At 56.5% G+C, this 22437-nt stretch overlaps 2 protein-coding genes across 4 annotated transcripts in view; one reads left to right on the top strand and one right to left on the bottom strand.

The window, feature by feature from the left end:
* RSPH14 (radial spoke head 14 homolog) overlaps window positions 1–22437 on the top strand; it is a 77790-nt gene that overhangs the window by 9240 nt on the left and 46113 nt on the right. The gene's annotated exons all lie outside the window — the stretch shown is intronic.
* Window positions 6308–22437, bottom strand: part of GNAZ (G protein subunit alpha z) — a 51603-nt gene continuing 35473 nt past the window's right edge. For both annotated transcript variants that reach the window (XM_072723344.1, XM_072723345.1), the window contains exon 3: window positions 6308–8153. In XM_072723344.1, the coding sequence (XP_072579445.1) occupies window positions 7809–8153 (345 nt within the window). In that variant the 3' untranslated portion in view covers window positions 6308–7808. The remainder of the gene's footprint in view (window positions 8154–22437) is intronic.

The following is a 22437-nucleotide window of genomic DNA, read 5'->3' as shown; positions in this document are numbered from 1 at the left end:
AGGCCCCTGCCTCCCCTCTCCTGCCCAGTGCCTCCCAGGAGCCTGAGCATATTCTTTTGAGTTGTTTTTCCGTTTCTTATTGATTTGAGAGAGTGTTTCATTCATCCTGGATTCCAATCGTTTGTTGGCCACACACATCGCAAATACCATTTTCTGGCTTGTTGTGTGGCTTTTCACTGTTTATTTGTTTATTCATTAGCCCAGTAGTTGTTCAACTGAATGTAGTGTGTGTGTGTGTGTGTGTGTGTGTGTGTGTGTGTGTATTTGGAGCTGCTTAAGAGCTCATGAAGATATTCTGCGTTATTTTGTTCTAAAAGTGTAAGAGGAATTACAAGGGAAAGGAGGGGAACTGAGAACTGAGTGGGAAAAATTAGGGAGACAAACCACGAGAGACTCCTAATTCTGGTAAACAAAGGGTTGCAGAAGGGGAGGTGGGTGGGGGATGGGGTAGCTGGGTGAGGGACACTGAGGAGGGCACTTGATGGGATGAGCACTGGGTGTTATACTACATGTTGACAAACTGAATTTAAAAAAAGACCCAAATAAATAAATAAGGACAACAGAATGAAATAGCATTTAAAAAAACAAACAAATTAGAATACATCAAAATTTCTTCTGATGAGAATATTTTTAAGAAAACAAAGTATGGCATAACTAGGAGAAATTACAGGCTTGACATTTTAAAACATGCCTGACAAAGGACTAATGTCCAGAATAAAGAATTCTCAAACTCCAGACTCAATAAAAACTCAGCCAAACATTCTAATGGAAACTTGACAAAGCTATAGGAACAGCCAATGAGGACATGAAAAATGCTCAAAATCATTAGTCACAACAGAAATACAAATGGAGCCTGAGTTACATAGGCCTTCAAGTTTTCTTACTATGTATTTCAAATGTATTGCACTGTATATGAATTTTAGCTGAAGCTAAACAAGTAAATGCCTTTTGATAATATGCATGAGGTGTTCAGAGGTAAAATATTCTGAAAGTTGAAGTGCATTAAAAATGTTGAATCCATGGCAGACAAACAAAAATGTAGAATTTAGGTTGTAGACATGAATGTTTGCTGTGTCATTCTTTCAGCTTTATCAACCTTGTAATAACATGTTGAGGAAAATTTATGTGAAAGCAAAGAAATACAAATAAAGCCTGGGTTAAAGGAAAAAAAAAAGTGTAAGAGTCTCGCTTTTCACATTTAGCTGGTGGAGGTACCTGGCCTGGATTTTTGTTTGTTTGTAGTTCTCCCTGTCTGGCCCTTGCCAGGCTGACACTGTCTTAGTTATAAAAGCTCTACAGAGAAAAAATAAAAAAATAAAAAAAATAAAAGCTCTACAGTCATCTGTGTTCTGGTGGGGAGGGTCCTATCTCCTTCCTGCAGAATTGTTCTGGAATCCATAAGCACGGGGTGCATAACAAGGGGTAGGGGGGTGCATGGTTCTGACAAAGCTCCCTAGTGGTGAGCCACACCTTCTATCACAGGATTTCTCGGGTGCTGCTCATTGTCTGTGGTGTGCCGGGAGGGGAGGCCAGGGACACTCGGGTGAGGGATGTGCAGCAGTGGGGGTGATGGCAGGGCTGGGGAAGGGCGTGGCAGCTGGAGGGAGAGAGGGAGACATACGGTGTGGCGGATGCCCCCAAGAGGTCCCCCTGGGGGGACTCTGAGTATTGTGGCTTCTGGGTTGGTCAGTGTGGCTGGGTCCCAGGGGGTCTCCTTGCTGGACCTCTGAGTGGGGTGAATGCATTTACTTCAGTGGCTGTGCTTTTAACCAGCGTGTGACCTTGGGTCGGAGCCTCGGCTTCATCACGGAGCACCGCAGTACGTGTGCCTGTGGGCCTGGCATAGTCTGGACTCAGCTGGCTCACCTACTGATGGTCATTAGAATGGGCTTTCTACCCACTGCCACACCAGAAGGTAGCCTCTGCACCTGGCACAGTGCCTGGCACTCAAAAGAAATATTAGAGTTAGCCAGCTTTATGCCATATTTTAAAGCATCATTTGTTAGTTATTTGTGGCAATTCACTCCATCCGTCCTTCATTAATTCAACAGCTTCATGTGAGGCCCTTGATCTGTTCCAGCCACTGTGCCTCAATTGCTTGTCTGTAGTATGCGGTACCTGTAGGGGAACAGAGGTCTTCCCCCTAAATCCTTGCCCCAGCCCCCTGGGGCCGGCTGTGTGGTTTCCCAGAGTGACCAGCAGGGGGTGCCACAGGACCGATGACTGCCTGGCAGGGCCTGGCTCTACTCTCAGGCCCCCCGGGGTGCTGCTAGTCAGGGGACCAGAAACCAGGATTGTAGAGGCTATCGCCATGCAGAAGCCCCCAGCCCAGGGTCCCTGTCAGCTGGGCGACTGCTGGGAATTCTGGGAGAATCTCTTGTCTGCTCCCTTGTTTCTCTTTTTAAAAAAGATTTTATTTATTCATGAAAGACACAGAGAGAAGACACAGGCAGAGGGAGAAGCAGGCTCCATGTGGGGTCCCAATGTGGAACTCCATCCCAGGACCCCGGGATCACGCCCTGAGCCCAAGGCAGATGCTCAACCGCTGAGCCACCCAGGTGTCCCTGCTCCCTCGTTTCTGCTAACCCCACAGAGAAACAGGTCTTGTTCTGTGGCCAGGCATTACAGGAGAGAACTCCGGTGCCGACATTGAGGATTCTTCTGGAACTAGATTTTGGGGTGCTGCTGAATAGCATCAGGGTCCCACTGGCCACGGCCAGGCCCCTTGGACCTTCAGACTGTGGCCTGGAACCAGGGTGACTTGGGGCACCTGTGAGTTTGCACTGAGCTATGGCAGCAGCACGGTGCAGGGACCACTCTGTCTCCTACATCCTGTGTGCAGCCTGGCTTGGGTTGGGCCATGGGGGTCAAAACAGGTGCCCCTCCCTGCCCACAGGAGGGCACCGGCCAGGGAGTGGAGAGGGAGGCAGAGAGGCTGTGCTCAGGCCTCTCCTATGGGGACGGGCTCCTCAGACTCAGAAAGGAGCAGCATGGGCCTGGGGAGGGACAGGCCTTACCAGGCCTGATGTCAGGTACAGTTTTGATCCTGGTAAATTTGAGGTGCGGGGGACATGGAAGCTGAAGCAGTGGGAGGAGCAGAAGCCTAGAGGGAGGGGCTGCGGGAGGAGCAAATCAAGGTGCTCTGCCCCTTTGCAAGGTGCCTCAGCCAGGCAGCCTTGAGCAGGAAAGCTGCTGCACCCCTCTACCCTTTGGGGGCTGTGTGTGGGGTTGCCCAGAGCAACCCCCTGCTCCTCCTGGCTCTGACACCACAGAGTGCAGGGATGGGGCTGGCTGCCCCAGAGGGGTGGCCCTGTCCTTGCTCATCTGCCTTCAGGACGGGGTACAGCAGGTCCCACACATGTCCTGTCCTCAGCCTGTGGTGGGCAGTTGTCCCCTTCCAAGACTCAGCAAAGGACAATGCCCACCAACAGTGGCACTGCCCAGTTGGTTCCCAGCCTGGTGCACCTGCTTTAGATGCCCCCTCACCTTTTCCCCCTCCTCATCCAGTGGCCTGCTCCAGCCAGAAGAGCCTTTCCCTGTCTGGCCCAATGAAGGTGGGCCGCAGCCCCAGCAGCTATTCTCGTGGGCTCTCTTGGGGCGGGCAGTCTTTCTCAGCTCTCTCTATGTGGTTTTTGTATTTTATTTATTTGAGATAGAACAGGTGCACATGTATACATGGGCAGGGGGAGCGGCAGAGAGAAAGGGAGAAGCAGACTCCCTGCGGAGCAGGGAGCTCAACTCGGGCTGTATCCCAGGATCCTGAGATCATGACCTGAGCCCAAGGCAGACGGTAAACCAACTGAGCCACCAAGAGCCCCTCCACAAGGTTTTCATATTCCCAGGAGGTTTGGGATAGCTTGTTACACAAAGATCAAATATTTTTGGGCATGCTCTGGGCAGAAGCAGCTGGTGCCTGGCCTCACCTACCTCAGCACTGAAGCCCCTCGCCCAGCTCACCTTTTAGTGAGGCCAGTGCCCCAGTTGTTGTCCAGCCTTGGTGGGGTCCCCTTGTCCTCATGGTGGACCACGGCCCTCTCCAGCACTTGCCCCGGAGTCAGCAGACCTGTACCTCCTGCCCCTTTGTCTTAGATGGCCAGGGCCTTGCATGGGCTCCAGGGAAGATAGACCCAGGCCTGGTCGGGCCACTTGTTACACCATGTGATGCTGGGAAGTCATCTCCCCTCTGGGTCTCTGCTTTCTCCTCAATAAAACAGAGCCAGTAATCTTGGCTTCCCAGGAGTCGGGGAGGGTCGAATCAGACAAGTGTGTACCAGGTTAAGCTAGGGCCATGTGGTGAGCAGTCGCCGAGGCAAGCTGGGATTATTGTCACTGAGCCATTGCTCCATCCCAGGTGACCACAAGAGCTACAGGGACTGGTGGCATACCCTGGAGCCCACACGGTGGTGTGCCCTATGAGAGGGAGTCTTGGGCCACATAGCAGGACCTGGCTGTGGTCAGTCATGTGCAGAGGGTGAGGCTGGGCCAGCTCCTCCTGCACAGGGTAGAGCCTCTCCCCTTAGGATCGCGCTCCCGCCAACTCTGGTCTCCTCTCACTTGTCCCTCTGCTGCTGGTCCCACAGCTCATTTTCCTCTGGCTGATGCCACCATAGGTGAACCTTTCCTGGACTTTTAGGTTAGCAGGTGCCTTCTCCACACTGGGCACTATTTGGGTACAGTGGAGGGAGAAAGTGGGTCAGACTGTGCCAGGTCCCCTTCCCACCTCGCCCTGGCATGGATGCTTTATGCAGAGGAGTGTGGGAGGGAGGGGACATCCAATATGCAGCGGGCTGAGCCCTGAGAGATAGACAGTCTTGGACTGTGGGAATGGGAAAAAGCATGTCAGTGTGATTAGCAAGGCAAAAGCAGGATGCAGCAGGCCCACGAGAGGAAGAACCAGCACAGCAGGTGACCAGACTTATCGTGGGTCTCATTTCATAGCATATATGAAAATACTGAATCGCTCTGAGATATACCTGAAACTGACAGGATTGTATGTCAATTATACTTCAATAAAAATAGGCAACATACGAAATGAAAAATAAAACACTGAACGCATCATGTTACGGAAGAAGAGAATACAGGAAACATAGCTATCAGAGTTGTCAGGGAAATGAGGCAAGGAGGGGCGGTTCATGTAGTAATTCACATAATAAGTTTAAAAGAAAAAAAAAAGCCGTACAGACAGGTTGCAGTGGAGAGCAGGGCCCTGGAAGTTGGCTGACTGGGCTCTGGGCACCGGAGCACTGGCCTGGGAAAGCACCTCCCATCCCTGAGCACATCAGGAGAGAAGGCACAGTCTTCCTATTTTCCTCCTAGCTGTGTATTTTTAGGTGAAGGATGCTCACGGTGAAATTACTGCTCTTTTCACAGTTGGCATTAAAAGCGTAAAATAAGTCTCAAAGATTTTAAGTCACACGCTATTTCTTCTTATACAAAAGTCCCCTTGGATTTTTGCTGTTTGGTGATGTGGGAAGGCGTGAAGGGAATCCCCACGAGGGCTCAGGGGTGGGGGAGGGAGAGAGCCCAATCTGGATGTGTGTCTGTGTGATGTGTATTCGCGTGCGTGCACGCGGGTGTGTCTCCACCTGCTGGTCCTCACTCGGGGCTCTATGTGGGCCCTGGATTCGAGGAGGAGGTGCAGGGTGGCTCTGTGGTCCCCGTGGGATCCTGTCTGGGGGCAGGGTGATCAGCATCAGAGCCAGCCAGGCAAGAACCCCAGGCTTCCGGATACACTTGCCTCTCTGCCCCACCAGTCCCTGACCTGGACCTTGGGCACCTTTCCTCGTCTGTAAAATGGGTCACAGCTGACACCCTGCTGCGGTAGAAGTGTTCAAACAATCTGTAAGGAGCCCGATGCGGGCTGAACAAACTTGCTGGACTATTCAGTAGTGCTTTCCACCACATGGAGATGCCTCTAACCCCACAAGCCAGAGTCAGCAGACAGGACAGTGGGGTACCCCTCCTCCCCACATCCTGCAGCACCCTCCCACCTCTAGCGTCCTGGCAGAGGTGTCTTGGGGTGTGAGGGGTCTGGGTGACAGTGCAGCCTGGGCCAGTGCTGGGTGCGGGGTCTCGCAGCCATCATCGCCCCCAAACCTCAGCCTCTCTAGACACATGGGCCAGACAGGGCCCCCATCTCTTGCAGTTTCTTTCTTTGCTTGAGGTTGTTTATTCTTGATGGTCATTTCCAAGTGATTCTGCATGAATGTGTGGATTGGGGGAGAGAAAGCAAGCTGGGCATACAGTGTGTCTCCGGGCACGCTCCCACAGGCCAGCTGCACACACTCACAGCACGCCAGGACAAAGCTTAGCTCATTCAGGATATTTTATTTTCTTAAAGTAGACAATCTTTAACTTTCATACAATCACCAGCTCCTCTTTCCCTCCGTACATCTCTTAAAGTCCTTGGCTGTGATTCCACGCACTGACCTTGGACATACAGGTACCGAACAGAGGCTGAGGGCAAAGGAGATTTGGCAAGGGCTCTGGCGGTGCCTTCCCTCTTGACGGCGGGGGTTCATATTTACATGCGGCCCTGGGCCAAGGTCCTTCGGTGGTGGCGGGTGCCACAGGCCCTGGGACAGGAAGGGCCAGAGTGCGAGGTCCCAGCAGGGCCTCCCTCAGGCTGCGCCGGCTGAGCCTTCACAGGAATTGTCGTGGCTCTCAGCCCGTCTCAGGTGTAGGGCATGTGGGGGCTGGGGCCCCATCTCTTGCTCCCCCTTTCCTCCACTTGCAAAGCCACGGATAATTTACTCTTTAGATACCAAGACATTAGCTATTGTTCATTCGCTCCTAGGTGAAGAACCTTCTTTAAATACATCACATTTATTTTTCTGAAATAAAAACGAAGCAGAAACCGCACCGTAACAAGAGGACGCTGCACGGGCTTATGTACAACGCGGCCCCGCGACGCTGCCGTAGGGCGGCTGTCCGCCCCAGTGTCGCTCGGGAGCAGAGGGACAGACTCATTCAGATAACAACTTTTACACTCAGCAAGCCAGACACAAAAAAGGACCACCTGAAAAAAAAACATAGGTTTTGAAAATCTGCATTTTAAAAAAGAATACTCAACTGCATTTGAAATTTTCCGTATTTCTGCGAAACACCACGAGATTTGGCCAAAAAAAAGGATGTCGGAGAAGAAAAAACCAGGTTTTGATTTATAAAACATCAGACTAGTAGAAGAAAAGCTGGAACCCAGCTGGCCTAGTTTGAGACAAATGGTGCCACTCGTGTTATTGTGTGGATTTTTGCTGCATATTTTGAAGCTGTTTAAAAAGAGCTGTGAGTGGCTAGAGGTCTGGTTAGTGCTGTCGTCTGGCCTTGCACCCGGGTTCCAGAACAGCCGTGGTACAGGGCGGGCCAGCGGGGAAGGCGCATGGACCCTGCTCCGGTCCTCCCTCCGGGTCAGCAGCAAGGTCCCCAGTCCGACGCTTGGGCGCAGCCGGCTTCCTCCGGATGACCCAGCCGCCTCTCCTCAGAGTCCCACGGGGACCCCCATGCAGAGCAGGGCCGACTCGGGAAGGCAAGGTGACGGGGCAGGAAGGGCCTGTAGTGAACCTGGTGACAGCGGCCGAAGTCTTCTAGAGGCTCCAGCGCTTCGGGGAACTGCCATCTCCAGACCGTGTGTGTGCGCGTGTGTGTGTCTACCTACCTAGCAATCTATCCATATATATTTATGTTTGCGGGAACGGGGGGGCCATTCCTCAGGCCCCCGTCTTCTGCCCCTGGGCTGGGTCTCCCTAGCGCGAGGGGGGGTGTGACACCCCGGGGGGTTTCGCCACAGGCCAGCCGGCCAGCCCGGCTCCTCAGCAAAGGCCTATGTACTTGAGATTGTTCTGTATGATGACGTCTGTCACCGCGTCAAAAACGAACTGGATGTTACTGGTGTCGGTGGCACAGGTGAAGTGGGAGTAGATCTCCTTGGTCTCCTTGTTGCGGTTCAGGTCCTCGAACTGCCGCTGGATGTAGACAGCGGCCTCCTCGTACGTGTTCTGGCCCTTGTACTCAGGGAAGCAGATGGTGAGCGGAATGCGGCGGATCTTCTCCGCCAGCAGGTCCTTCTTGTTCAGGAAGAGGATGAGCGAAGTGTTGATGAACCAGTTGTTGTTACAGATGGAGTCAAAGAGGCGCAGGCTCTCTGCCATTCGACTCTGCGGGCAGGACAATTCCGGTGTTAATCAGGGGGTGCAGTGTGGGAAGGCCCCAGGCCCGCAGCCCTCCCGGGAGAAGGCCCCCTGGAGGGTCTCCCTAGTACCCTTCTGCCGGGCAGTCCTTCTCTGCCAGGCCAGGTCTGTCTTCACCTGCGTCCCCTGGGCTCTCGAGCCCCTAAAGTTGCTGGCACCTTGACACCTGTTTGTAAGGGGCTGTCCTGCTTAGCTGGACCCTCCTTTGTGGCGTGGTGCTGCTGCATGGCCTCCCCACCGCTGTAGGGACCTGTGCAACTCCATACTCACGCGGAGGGCCCCATCTCCTGCTGTCCCGTGCTAGCTCGGGCCTGGAGCTGCCATCACATCACGTCTCTCTCTACGTGAGTGTGGCCAGGCTCCTGCCCTGCCGGTAAGTCTGGCCCTCTTGGGCATCGGCCTGTCCTCCAAGTCTCGATCCTGTCACCCGGTACCGTCAGTCCTCAGCCCGATCTCTGAGTGGAGAGCCTGCGCCCCCAAGGCCCAAGGCTCCAGTCCAGAGAGTTGAAGAAGGCCCGGACCCCCCTGCCTCTGCCACGCCACTGGGCTCAAGTGAGGACAGCGGCCCAGGAGGCTCAGAGACCCCAGTGGCACTGCCCTTTATTCACACCTCTTCTTTCAGAGGACCTTAAATGGGTTGTAGTGACTGAGTTTTTAAGGAACATAACGCATCTGACTCCCAAGCCCGCCGTTTCCACAGAGGACTGACAACTCTAGCTTCTAAAAGGACTGCTGCTGAGTTACTATGGCGAAAGCTGCCATTTTAAAATAAAATGCACGAGCCAAATGTCCAAACAAAGCTCAGAGCTAGTTTAGTTTAGATCTGAGGCGGATTTAAGGACTCTGACCAGATAACATCACCAGTCATGTGATGATGACGAAGGAAGCCGCGGCTGGTGCATATGATGTGGCCGTGGCACGCCAGCTTTTCAAACCTTGCACCTTCCTAGTCCCATTTTACAGATGAAGTAACTGAGACTTGGAGAGGCAGGAAATGTGCTCCAAGTTCCACAGCCAGGAGCTCAGGCTCCCTGCAGTGTGGATGGACAGCACTGTTGGCCTAAGTGAGGTCACCCCAGGTGGGAGTGTCCAGGAGGATGCCTCAGTGAAGCCCTGCTCTCCTGGAGATCCCAAATTGTCTTAGGTACACAGTCTAACAGCATCGGTGCGGAGAAGGAACCGGGTTACGTGGGGGAGAGGATGCTCGGGGGTACCTGTCCAAGAAGCTGCCCTGAGATTCCGTGTAGCACCTTGGAGAGCATGTTTTCCAAAACCAATGTGCCTTGTTTAGACTGAGCTCAGGAGTATCAGAAACTCTGGAGAGTGAGTGGTTTCAGGTCTTGAGGGAAGGGAGGGGAGTGACCTTTCTATGGAAATAAGATGCAGGATCCCCAACCCCAGTAGAGCCTGGAGGAGCCACACAATGTTCCCAAATGTGAGATAAGTGGTGGTCTAGGAATGTCACATTCTACTGGAGAGTAATTAGCTCTAATGGATTCCTGGAAGCCACACTGTAAAGCCTAACAGAGCTATCAATTCTCTTAGGAATGATGTCATAATCAGGGGCTGTGCTTCTGACCCCAAATTTCACATCAGATAAATAACAGATGCGGTTATTAGCACGCATGCATTAATTCATTGAGCAAACGCTTGCTGAGCATGCCCTAAGGGCCAGTGACAGGTCCCAGCTCTCATGCCAGGGGCCCAGGACTCAGTAGAGGGGGATGGGTTGGCCATCAGCAGGAAGGTGGGCACCGGCAGGCCAGTGCCCAGGGCTGGGAGTTCACAGCGTGGGAGGCAGGCAGAGGAGACAGGGCGTGGCCAGGGTCCTAGAATGGGTATCTGCTGGGCCACTCCGGGGGAGAGCCAGGGTGGCTCTTATACCTGGTCCAAGCCAGCAGCTCTGGACAGGCTGTGGAGTCTGGAAGTAGAGGGGCAGGAGGGCATCCTCCACAGGCTGACACAGTGCCTGTGTGCCAGCCAGTGCTCGCACGAAGGCCTCTGCTGGTCAGTCCTTTGAGGGCAGGCCCTGTGTGGCACTGGAGCAGCCAACAGGCCACACGGCCCCTCCTTCCCCGTGGCCATCTCAGCTGCTCAGCACACACCCTGGGTTCGTCCTTCCTGTCTCATGTGAACCTCCGCCCCACAGACAGCTCTTGGCAGGCTTTCTGGACCCTAGACATCTCTCTGAGCCTCACGTTCCTTACTTGGAAGTCTGGGAACTCAGGCACTTTCCTTACACGGCAGCCATGTCCTTGGCAGTGTCTTGCAAACGCTCATATGATGGCTACGGCCTAGCAGGAGTCTCCCTCATCGTGGGGCCCTTGCCCGCTCCTGGGCTCCTTTTGCTTTTCTGGCTTTTGGGGCTTGGCTTCTCTCTCTTCCTTGGGACAAAGCATGTGTAACCACACTGGCCACTATTTACACACCTGGGAGATGATGAGCATCAAAGAATCACCACAAGACCTCTATCTGTGTAGATATCCTGCCTGCATGGGCCCTGCCAGGCAGGATTCAGCAGACTGTGGGACACACTGACCAGGTGCCAGCTTGCAGAAACACACGTGAGCACTGGAGTTCGAGAAGCCCTGGGCTAGATGCTGTACTCCACCTGTCATCCCCTACTGCTCCCTGGGTGCTCATGGCCCACATGGGGTGCCACCATGCCAGGGCCCCCTGTAACTGCACATGAGGCCCCTCTGCTGAGGAGGAGCCAAGCCCAGGAGGTGATGCGTGGGCAGGGTGGGGCCCTTTGCCTCGGTGCCCACGGTGCTGTCACTGTAGCACGTGCACTCCTGCATTCCATCCCAAGTGGGCAGAGCCGTGTCCTGGCACCTCAAAGCACAGATCACTGAAGAAGGAACGTGCTGTTTTGGGCTATCACTCTGGAAACTGTGAAGCACACACGAGTGTGAGTATGGGAGGGATGAGTGCCACGGGGCCTCCCTCCTCCTCTCTCCATGCTCCGCACACCCTCTGTGGCCTCGCTAAAGGCCTCTTCTTCCTAGAAGCTCCGGTGACTTCTTCCGCCCCATATTCCTGTTCACTTGCCTACAGCACATGTCTGGCTCTATGCCCCATACCAGGATAAAGTCCCAGTCCCCCAGTCTGACCTCTAGGGCCTCCCCTGGCATTCCCCCCTGGCCCCTTGGTGGCTGTGCACAGCCTGGACACCAACTATGCCTCATTCGTCTCCCCCTGCCACCCACTTCCCTTGTGACCCTGCCCACTTGGCGTTGTGGGTCAGAGCTGCTGCTGGTGGCCCCAGAGGTGTTGAGACAGGACTGGTCACCATCCTCGTGTGGTCCAGCTGGGCTGCTGGGCTCCCAGGGCAAATGCAGCCAGCAGTAGCTATGGAATCATTGCTAGCGGATCACTCCCTTATGCTGTGAAACTTCCGTTAGCCAGACACAAACATCCTCTTGGATCCAGAATCCGAGAAGCCTGCAGGCCACGGCTGTGCTGCAAGCAGGGGGGCTACCTATTTCACACATGTAGAGATGGAGGCCTGGACAGGCTGATCCCAGGGCTCAGCTAAGAGTCCGGTGTCTACCAACCAGGTGTTCTCTTCCAGCAAGAAGCCCTCCCCGCCTTTACTGCTCCAGCTGCCAGTGGAGCAGTGGTCATGGGTGCTTCACCCAGGAGGAAGCACACCCACTAGCAGCTGCCAGCAGTGCCAGCCTGGGGCTCTGATGCCCACCAGCTCTCTCCAGGGCCTGTTCACCAGCAAGACAGCACTTTCTAGGAGTCTGGGGTTTGTCTGCACATTCATTTATATAAATAATGCAGAACAGATGATTCCCATCAGAAGCTTGGGCAATGGTGGGAGTCTTAACTGCCCAATGGTGAGAAATCAGTGATTGTCACAAAGCATGTCAGACAGAGGGAGGGAGCTGGGTGGCTGCATGTAGTCCCTGGGTGGTAAAGAAGTCATTTCTTGGCCATTTGCAAAGAAAGCTGAAAGCTCCTACTCAGATGGGTCCAAATATGCTCAATGCCACTGAACAGACTTTCCCCCAGGTGGCCTGTGGATGTCACCAGGCTGGACCTAATGACCTGTTTAGTTTTTTTTTTTTTTTTTCCGGTGAGATTTTATTTGCGAGAGAGGGAGGGAGGGAGTGAGCATAGCGGGGGGGGGGGGGGGGGGGGGGGGGAGGGGAAGGGCAGAGGGAGAGGGAGGAGCAGACTCCCCGCTGAGCAGGGAGCCCAGTGTGGGGATTGATCCCAGAGCAGATGGCAGATGCTCAACTAACTGAGCCACCCAGGGGCCCTTAATGAGCTGTTCCTAAGGAGCTCACTGGCCTGTGAGTCTGGGGTCTTTGCTCCATGCTGAACTTGGAGGAGGCCTTCATCTGACACGTGGCTACCATGTGACAGCAGCCATGGTGGCCTGGACTAGCTTCATTTTGAGGCCCATGCCAGGGTGAGCTGCGATATGAAGGGGAGCCTGCATGTGGTGAGGGGAATGTTGCCTTTTGGTTCTGGTGCTCTACAAAGGCTCTCCTGTTGTCACCAAAGGGCTGTTCCCTGTCCATCGTTACAGGTACAGTCAGGGTCTGGGGCCAGAGACCTGGTGTTCACTGTCACCATCAGTTTTTTGATGTGCCTTAGATAAGTCATTTCTCTGCTCTGGGCCTTAGTTTCTTCATCTATAAAATGGGATGGTCATGGCATTTAATGCCAGGACCACCGTGAGGAGGAATGAAGGCACGGTGCAAGAAGAGCCTGGGTCTGTCGGCCCTTGCTCTGTGGCTGCTGGTGCGCAGTAGGTACCTTCCCATGCCACTGGCACAGGGGTGTCTGTTGTCTCCTCTCAGTGGGGATGCCACGGGCCCCACTGCAGGAGCAGCTCCGTGGGCTGCTTGAAGAGGCCTGATTGCAGACCTGGGCTCAGCCAGCCAGCAGCTGACAGGTTCCTGGGGCCAGCAACGCCTCCGTGCTGACCGCGGGTTCCAGAGCCACCTGGTTCCTCAGGGAGCCTCCCGTGACTGCTCAGCTTGGAGATCCAATGGCCACCTGACCCCACTCTCACAGGTGTGAGGCTTGCCTCCTCGCAGTAGGTTCCCTTAGCTTTTTAGTGGAGGCCAGGAGAGCCGCAAGTGCCAGGCTGAGCACCTCCAGTTACCACTGTTTCCCTGATTTGATAGGTCAAGGCCACGAACTCTGGCATGGCAGGGTTTCCTTGTGTGCTGACTGTCTGGGAGAGGGTTGGTTCCTGGAGACCCAGCCTTGAACCCAGCCATGGACACTCAGGGAGAGCCCCCGAACTTTGCAAATGAGCAGAAAGGGCCTCACAACAGGCACAGTGTCCTGTCCAAACATTTTCCTGCATGGCCTCAGACTCCTACTGATTTGAGAGCTCACCAGCCTGCCTGAGGGAGGGGGGCCAGCAGGTGTCCTCCAGGCTGTGGTTCTTGGGTCCCTCTCTGAGTGCATTCCGGCTCTCTACATTACTGGGGGGAGCACAGCTCAGCCTTCCTAGGACACTGTCGTTTCTAGAGAGAGGCAGGGGAACAGGTAAGGGTGCTAGCTAATGACTACCAGGCTACCAGCCTGCCTTGAGTCTTTCTAACCTGTCCCCCTGGGGGCTCCTTTCAGCCTCTAGCCCTCCCTGCTTATGGGCCACCCCACCTCCCTCCCAAAGCCTGCGCCAGCTTCTTGAGTGTCATGCAGCTTGCTTCCAAAATCTGTGAGTGTGGGGTCTGGTGTGCAGCATATCTGCAGCTTAATATGCCTTTGGGGTGGACTAGGGGTGGGGGGCCCTATCTCTTTACCATAGCCTAGCCAACCCGCATAGTAACATACTCATCACTTTCCAGCAGCACCAAACTGTGGGCAGGTGGGCGAGAGAAAGAGGCCTGGGCCTCAGAGCCTCCAGTTCTGACCTCCATCCACTGCACCCACCCTTCCTGACAGACACCCTGTAGCTCAGGGTGCCAGGGGGCAGGGTCCTTACTATTCTCTCCTCACAGGCCACCACAGGTGTTCTGTTAGGACCCAGGTCGTGTATGTGGTGATTCACTGACTACCTTGGACTGAGGACCGATAGGGAAGGGGCACGGGCACACTCTGAAACCCTCTCTAACCCCACATTTCCTGACTGAGCTCCTGAGGCAAAATCTGGACCCCTCAGAAGGGGCACACTGGCCCTTCATGATCTGGGTGTTCTCATCTTTCTCCCTCCATGTGACTCCCTGTTCCTGGCCCTCACCTGCTCCGAGGTGCCTTGCATGGACCGCCTCTAGCCTGTGTCACTCTGGGCAAGACGCTCGCTTTTCAGCGCCTCAGCCCCTCACGTGGGAGAAGGCAGGGATACCAGCCTCACAAAGCGGGGTGGCTTTCCGTGGAGAAAATGCACACGGACTCACACTTGCTGTTTTTGTCATTGGTTGTGGGGCCCTGGGTCTTCCACCTACCTCTTGGCCCTTGAGGACCCCATCGTAGGGTGGGCGAGCCACAGGCTGTGTGGCACTTGTCCAGGTGTGCCCGACCTGATGCAGATGCTCAGCCAACCTCGCTGCCCTGCTATCATCACACGGGTCCCCCATTGTCCTGTTCCAGGAAAAAGCAGGCTGTGCAGATGCTGCTCCTTGCTCCCTTTGGGCCCCCTGGGTCTGGGCACATTTAGCGTTGGTTTCCATGCCAGCTCCCAGCTCTATAGTCCTCCTAGGACACTGGTCCAGTTCATCCTGTTCCCAACGCCCTCCTCTCCTGTGTGGACACACATTCCAGGGGTGACAGGACCAGTACCTGCCTACCCTCCAAGGTCACACTGGTTTGGGGCAGCCATATGCAAATGCCAACTCATGCTGAACAGGCCATCAACCAGACCCTCGGAACACAGGGGAGGCCAACTGGGGGACTGCCCTGTACTGACCCATCCTGTCTCCCTGTCTGCTCCCTCTCCACCAGGGTCCCACACCCCCAAGGTCTGGTGGAGGGCTCACTGTGGTCACAGCACAGGGTAAGGCCAGATGGTCCAACCAGGCGTCCACAGGGGTCTCCAGCCTTAGACCTCACATAAAATGCAGGTAATGTCAAGGTTTCAACTCTTCCCGGGACCAGCCTAAACCCTGGGGCTCGGGACCTGGAAACCCCAGCCTGCCAATACTTCAACACCCTTCACTGCTGAGCCCGTGCATTCCTCACTCCTTCCTTATCTCCCTGGGAGACCTGCTCCAGGGGCCCTTCTATGTGCGATGTTGTTCTAAGCCTAAGGGAGATGGAGAGATGAGCTAACAGCCCTGTTCTCAATGAGCCCATCCTGGGCAGGATGAAATAAATGAGGTGATGTGGTGGCTGGGGAGTGGCTGATGAGGGTGAACTCGATCTGCCAGCCACTGGTTCTTAGCTGCCCTGAGCCTCAGTCTTCCCCATCCCCCTATAAAATGAGGTCTGTTAGTGTGCCTCCTCACAGGGTGGCTGAGGATGAAAGTGTGACATGCAGAGAAAGCTGAGTCCCCATGGCCAGGCACTGTGGCTGCAAGTAGCCATTGTGAGCATGACTGACATAAAAGGGGAGGCTTCCTGGAAAAGAGGGCCTCCCTATTGGGCCTTAGAGGGGGGTGGGTAGGGCAGGGAAAGGCACGGAGCTGCAGCATAGGCAAGCTGGGAGGGGTGGTGGAGGGGATGCAGCGGGGGGGCCAGGCCTTGGCCCTGGCTCAGCTGGGGTTCCAGAGCCCGGGGAGGCTCTGTCCTTTCCTGGGTCTCAGTTTCCTCATCTCTAGGATGAGGCCTCAGTTTTGTTGTAACCTGGTTAAGCTCAAGTCTGCCCATTGTAGTGAAGCCTGGAGTGTTTGTTCATGGGAACTGTGAATTCAGCTTTTCACACTGGAAGGAGGGCTGGGAGGCTGGGCCACGCACATGAATGAGTTCCATTCACTGTGGATGGAGGCAGCCCCACGGCTGTCCACCCCACAGCTGAGCCACGGGGCCTGGCCCCAAGCAGCAGGGTGCCAGGTTCCGAGGGTGCTGAGGGCGGGACCAGGGCATTGAGGCTGCCTGGCAGCGCCGTGGCTGGATGGGCCAAAGGGGAGGCTTCATTTGGGACTGGACATCAAATTGGTACCCTTCACAAAGTAACAGCCATGTCTCTGGCCCTCTGGGCTCCCTCTGTGGCAGAAGCTTGGGGGCACCCAGGTTGGGGGCTGCCTGTCAGCTGGCAGGGTGTGGTCTGGGGTGGGGGAGAGCTGACCCAGTGAGTGGCATGTCCCAGTGGGCAGTGCCAACTGCCCCTCCCCCCTGCATCACCAGTGGAGGCAGGTGGGGTGCAGGATCCTGTGCCCTGGGCCTGGAGGGTGGGAGGAGCCTCTACTTCCCTGGCCCATCCTGAGCCCTACCAAGGCAAAGTGGGCTTTGGGGTCCCCAGACTTCTCCAGCGGGAGGAGGGCGAGTGAGCCCCGCCCTCAGACCTGTGCCCTGACCTCCTGGCAGGAAGGCTCACAGGGTGGGTGTGACATGTGTTAGATGCATTTGTAGCTACGGACTGGTATCAAGACAGGGTTGTGCCTCCAGAGTAAAATCACTCCAAGGATGGTGTCAATCACTCAGGGAAATAGCTTATTCTTAGTCTCCAAAGAAGAGGGGGGGCAGGGGGCAGGTCTTTGGGGGGTGAGAGGAGTATGTGTGTGTTTCTCTTCATGTAAAGCTGCAGAGAAGTCTAGGATGGCCTGGGGGTGCTCAGGTGGCCCTGCTGGGGGGCCTCGGGAAGCAGATGGAGGCTGACCGTTGTGTGCCCCAGCCTAAGGCTCTGTGAAGAAGAGGCCAAGTCGGGCCCAGATTGCAGGCTGCCTGGTGGCTCAGAGCCAGTCCACTGAGGGTCCTCATTCTTCCAGGGTGCAATTCTCTTCAGGGCTCCAGCTTGTCCAGGAGGAGCTCGGAGGTCCAAGACCCTGGCCTGTATCTACCCTCAGGTGGAAGAGTGTAGGTAGGAGGGCTCCCGTGGGAACAGGGTAGTGGTGGCAAGAAGAACGAGAGCCCCAGACCAGGCTGGAGGCCTCCTCACACTGTGCCTTGGGGGCTTATCCCTAAGGGAAGCAGTGGAGGAGGGAGAGGTACTGGGAGAAGCAGGAGACAGGGTGGGATCCAGGGGCGAGAGGGATGCTAGGACCTGCAGAGCCTCACCTGGGCACAAGGCCTTGTGCTGTTGTCACAAAGACAGGATACTCTGCTCTCCTTTCAGAGGAGCTACGGCCACAACGAGGAACTGTGGTCAAGCAGCCTTCCTGGGCTCCTTCACCATTCACCTCTGCAGAGAAGCATTTCCTGCCAGCCTGGCGTCTGTCTCCATGCCCTACCACACCCCACGCAGATAACAGGCAGCGCCTGAGACTTTCTGGGGTCTCCCTTGACTGCTGGGCTGAGCTTGCCTTGCCTGACCTGGCCCGAGCCTGGAGGTTTGTGGCTGTGCCCCTGATAGGTGGCTGTGCTCCGGGGCGACCTCTCCCCGGCCCTGCCACTCTCCTTTGGAGCCTGAGGAGGAAGCCACTGTACACGCTTTTCTAGATTCGAGGAGCTTGGCATGCATTCGGGGGGTGACGGTAGAAGAAAGGGACGGGCAGACAGATAGAAACCACGCAGGGAGGCAGCAGGGCTGCTCCCCGGCAAAGGCCCAGTGTGGGAGCAGGTGGAGGAGGCCTGAGTCATGTTGGCTCACGCCTGCGGGGATGGGGACAGGATGCTTGGAGCTCCCCAGGCAGTCCCAGCTCAAGGCTGTCGCCTGCTGGAATCCGTGTTTCTCCACCCCCTTCCCCTGCGTGTGTCCCGTCTTTGGAAGCGTCTCCTGGAGGGCAGGGCCCGTGTGCTGGCTCACCCAGGCCTGGAGGGAAATCACCACGATCCTGTGCGGACAAGAGGGCAGATGTGGTTGTGGTCTGGCTGCCCACAGGGAGCCGGTGGGCAGTGTGGCCTCGAGTGGCCCTCTGCTCACCAGGCTGAGGAGCGCAGCAGCTCCTCGGGCCCTCCAAATGCTGAGCTGCTGAGAGTCTGTCATAGCAGCTGCCACCCAGGGTGGCTGCTCCCCTCCCTCCGTTGAGCTGAGTACTCAGATGCTCAGCAGACTCACTGCTGTTTCCATGACAACTGAGGAGCAAGCCTCCATCCACCCTCAGCGCCACCTCACACAGCAACACAGACCGACGGCAGGAGGCTGCTGATCCTCAGGCTGGGCCAGGCGTCCCTTCACAGGGGCACACGGGCCTGGCCCTGGCTGGCTGGCCTGAGAAATGTTGTCCATCACTGAGTACTTGTTGGGAGGGTAGGGGAAGGTCTCTGGGAGTTGAGGGGACTCCACATTTCCCGAGAGACAGGGTAGTAGGCAGGGAAGAGGGGGCCTCCCGATGGGAGAGGAGGTTAGATGCTGGCAGCGTTACTGAAGGAGCACCGGATAGTGCCTTGCCCTGGGCAGTGTCATCCTCAACAACTGGCCCTGATGGCTCTGGGCCTTGCTCCTTCCTTTGTGTGGGGGCTACCATGATGCCTAGATGTCCAGCTCTGTTCATCTCAGAGAAGAGGCTCTAAGGGGCTCCTCCCAATATTCCCATTCTAGAGATGTGGAAAGTGGGGCTCAGAGGGTTGACCTGGCCTGCCTAGGCCCTGCTGCCAGGCCTACCACCCCACCCCAAGGAGAGCCCCCAACAGCCACAGCCACCCAGGCCTGTCATCCCCCTCACTGCTACTGGCCTCAGGAAAGGGGGACATGCCTGGGGACAGAGCTTAGATGACCAGGGTCACTTCTAGATCTATCTGGTTAGCATTTCCCACTTCTTCCTCCCACAAACCTAAATGCTGCCTTGCCAGACTGGAGAGCTGGATTAATGAGGCTAATGAATTGATGAGCCCCTGACTGTCCCTGGAGCCAATGTGCAGGGACAGTGCGGAGAGGAGAGCCACCAAGGCAATGTGGGAGAGCCAGGAAGCCCTGTTGCTCCCCCTCCCCTCCTCATGGCATTCAGGGCCTCTGGGCGGAGGAGCATTCTCCCTCAGGACAGCCCCTGCCTCCCACTGCTGCCCAGGCTCAGGTCCGTCGCCCAACCCCCACACCCCCTGCCAAACTGAGGCCCTCAAGGTCATGAGGCACAAGCCCTCAGGATGCCCAGGCCGAGACAGACAGACACAGTTCTGTCCACACGCAGGGACAGCAGCTCATGTCCCTCCCTCCCCTCCATCTGTCACAGCCACCAGGGGCTGCTTCTGCTTAGCAACCCCCACCCCCACCCCCAACTCGATGCCTTCCTATCCCACTCTGTTCTTGTGGCCCCAGGTCTCCCCAGTGTAGAACGCAAGTACCTTGCTCTCTGAGCCTTGGTCGGCTGTCCACTCAGATCAGCATCTACCCCTCTTCCTTCTGACCCCCTTCTCTCTCTGGCTTATTTCAGCGTTAGGGCTCCCTGAGAGGCATATGTGGGACATTCTGGAGGGTCAGCGGCTGATCCCTTAGCAAGGCAAGATGCGACCCTAGAGGGCGGGGGCCTGGGCAAGGAGCCTTCAGACTCCTGTCTGCTCCAACACGACTGCCCACCCACTGTGCGGCCAGGCCCATGGAGGGCCGCCTTGGTTCTCCTTGAACTTTACCAGCCTTGGGTCCTGCTAGTCAGGAGACAGCAGTTATTTTAGGCTATCATGCAATGAGTCACAATAGAAACGTGGTCAATAGGCGATGATGTGAGGAGGCTGGAGGCCCAGCACCCCACTCACTGAGCACCACTGTCTGAGTGCGGTGCGGAGATGCAGGCCCAACCTCTCCCTGCTGCTGCTTTGGCTGCCCTTCTCGTTCCTCTGCTCTGGACCCCAGTCGGTCACCTGGATACACCTTAAGCTCCTACTGAGTGTTGTGCATATTCCTGCCTTGAGGGACAAGGGACGGACAAAGAGCAAAGAGCAGTGGAAGCTTATATGAACGGAGTCCCCCTAGGGGAAGGACACAGGTGCCACTAACTGTCCAGCACCACACCATGCAAGCTTGAGGGCAGGCGGCACAGAGGGACGGGCCAAGTCTGGGCTGGAAGGGGCCGACTTCGGCCACCGGGGCAAGCGGCATCCCAGGCTGTGGGCACAGCCTTAGCTGAGGCTGGGGCGGGGGGTGGTGGTGACGGCCCGTAGAGGGCCCAGTGTCAGGCTGTGGCTCTGCTGCCACCCTGTCCCACTGATGGTACCTCCAGACGCAGCTGGGATCTGTCCACACCTGTCCGTCCCAGCGCTCCCACTTTTATCTCTTGCCAGACTGTCTCCTGGCTTTCTGCTCTGAGTCTCCCGAACCCTTCCCAGTCGCTTCTATGGCTGCAGATGATCTGGCGCGTTCCACTAGGCTCCGGACTCATCTTTCTCTCCCTGCGCGAGGGCCTCCGCCGCCACTGTGCTGTCCTTCCCTGGGGTTCCCACAGAGAGGGTGGGCTCTCCCATGCCCTTCCTGACCCCCACATGAAGCACCTCCTAGTCCCGACCTTAACTGTTAATTTGCGAAACAGCTTCCGGCGGCGCCATCGGACCCTGTTCTTGTCCTGCTCATCATCTGCCGTGAGCACAGTGCCCCGTCTGTCAGGCGCACTGGTCTCTCCAGCGCCCAGCCAGGGCGGTCTGCCGAACCGGGGTGAGGACAGCAGGGCCAGATGGCGCACGCCGTGGGCATGCGTTAGGTGTGGCAGGTGCGCGTGCGGGGGCCAGGGTGGGGTGGGAGGGGCCCCGGGCGCCCAGGGCCCCTGCCCTGCCCTCCCGCACAGGTGCACCGCCCAGGGCCTGGCCCACAGATGGCCTGCGGGCCTCGCACTGCCCCCAGCCTCCTCCCGGGCCCAGGACGGCCAACGTGTGGCAGGGGCCACCGCGGACAGCAGGACCGGCCTCCCTCCCCGAGACGGGCCTTGCGCTGCCCTGGTCTTTCACTGACAGTTGGCCTATGTCCTCACTTCAGCTCTTGTTCAGCGGATCAATCTGGCAGAATGAGCTGAAAAGGCGTTTGATAAGCAGGAGCTCTTCCGGCTTTACAATGATCAGGAACTACCTGTGTCTTGGGGGATGCAGTCTCGGGTTTTATTTTCCTGTTTCAGTCCCCTGTGGCCAACGGGGGCGGGAGGGGGGGGTTGTGTGGTGGCCCCAGGCCCTGACTCCACAGTGTCACTGTCTGCACCTGGGGGTGGGCCTGCCGGGCTGCTGCTCCCACTGCCGCCAGCCTTGCTGCCACCTGCAGACAAACAGCCCTGAGGCCACAGGACTCCCTGGCAGGAGTGGAGATTAGCATGTGGCCCAGAAAGATTAGCAACTCAGGGTGGCACACCTCATGCCCTTGGACGGTCCCGGGTTTTCATGAGGCCCTTAACCTTCCCACCACCTTCTCTCCTTTTCTTTCCCACATCTCTCCTGCCCTCCTTGTTGCACCCCTGGGCAGGGAGGGAAGGGGACAGGAGGGTCAGGAGTGGCCCATTTTAAAGGGCTCAGCCCTGCAGGCTTCGGGCCAACAACAGATGGGGCTTCTCTGGGGGTGGGGGTATGTTCCAACCAGTGCAGAAGTCAGTCACTGCCTGCCAGTCCCCATGCCCCCCGGTCCAGTGACAATTGCAACGCTTGTAGTAAGAGCACTGGCCAGGCCTGCCACTTCAAACAGCAAAGGCTGTTTAAACAAGATAACAGGCTGCCGGTAAAGCTGAATCTCGGGTCCTAATAGCCCAAAACCTTCCGAACCTGCTAGAGATAGGGGAGAGCCACTTCCTGCCTCACGCAGTTCAGCTGCAGACCACCGGCTTCTGATGCTTCCCATCCAGCTTGGCACCCACCCTCCATGGGCCATTCTGTTTGCTGGTCCCCGGTTTCCCTATGTGTACTTGGATGGGACTAGAGTGACCCAAAGTAATAGCAAGGGTAGCAGCTTCTCACCCCCGCCCCTCCCCCCATGGCAGGGGAGAGCCAAGGGTTCTGCTTAGAAGGTGACGGAGGGCCGAACTGGGCCACCTGGGGAACTTCTTCTTAGAACCTGAGTTCTCCCACATGTGTGGTGGGGGCCACACCCTGCCAGGGTGGGAGGCCTAGAGGTTTGCATGCAGGGCCCCGTGACTGCGTCTGGGGGCCTCGTCTCTGTCCTCTACCTTTATCTTCCCCTGGATGCCAGCCCCTGGAGAAGGGCTGAGGCCACCACCGACTCTCCCACAATGCCTGGCACAGGGCTGAGAGCCAAGTGCCTCGAGGCAAGTGTGGTCGGCCCAGCCTGCCTCCTTCCATTTTTTTCTGTGGCCAACCACAGCCCACACAGCCATCCGAGCTGAGA

This window comes from Vulpes vulpes, chromosome 10 (genome assembly GCF_048418805.1).
Source record: "Vulpes vulpes isolate BD-2025 chromosome 10, VulVul3, whole genome shotgun sequence".
Lineage (NCBI taxonomy): Eukaryota > Metazoa > Chordata > Mammalia > Carnivora > Canidae > Vulpes > Vulpes vulpes.
Note: the sequence above shows the minus strand (reverse complement) of the source record. Positions and strands in the feature narration are given on the sequence as shown.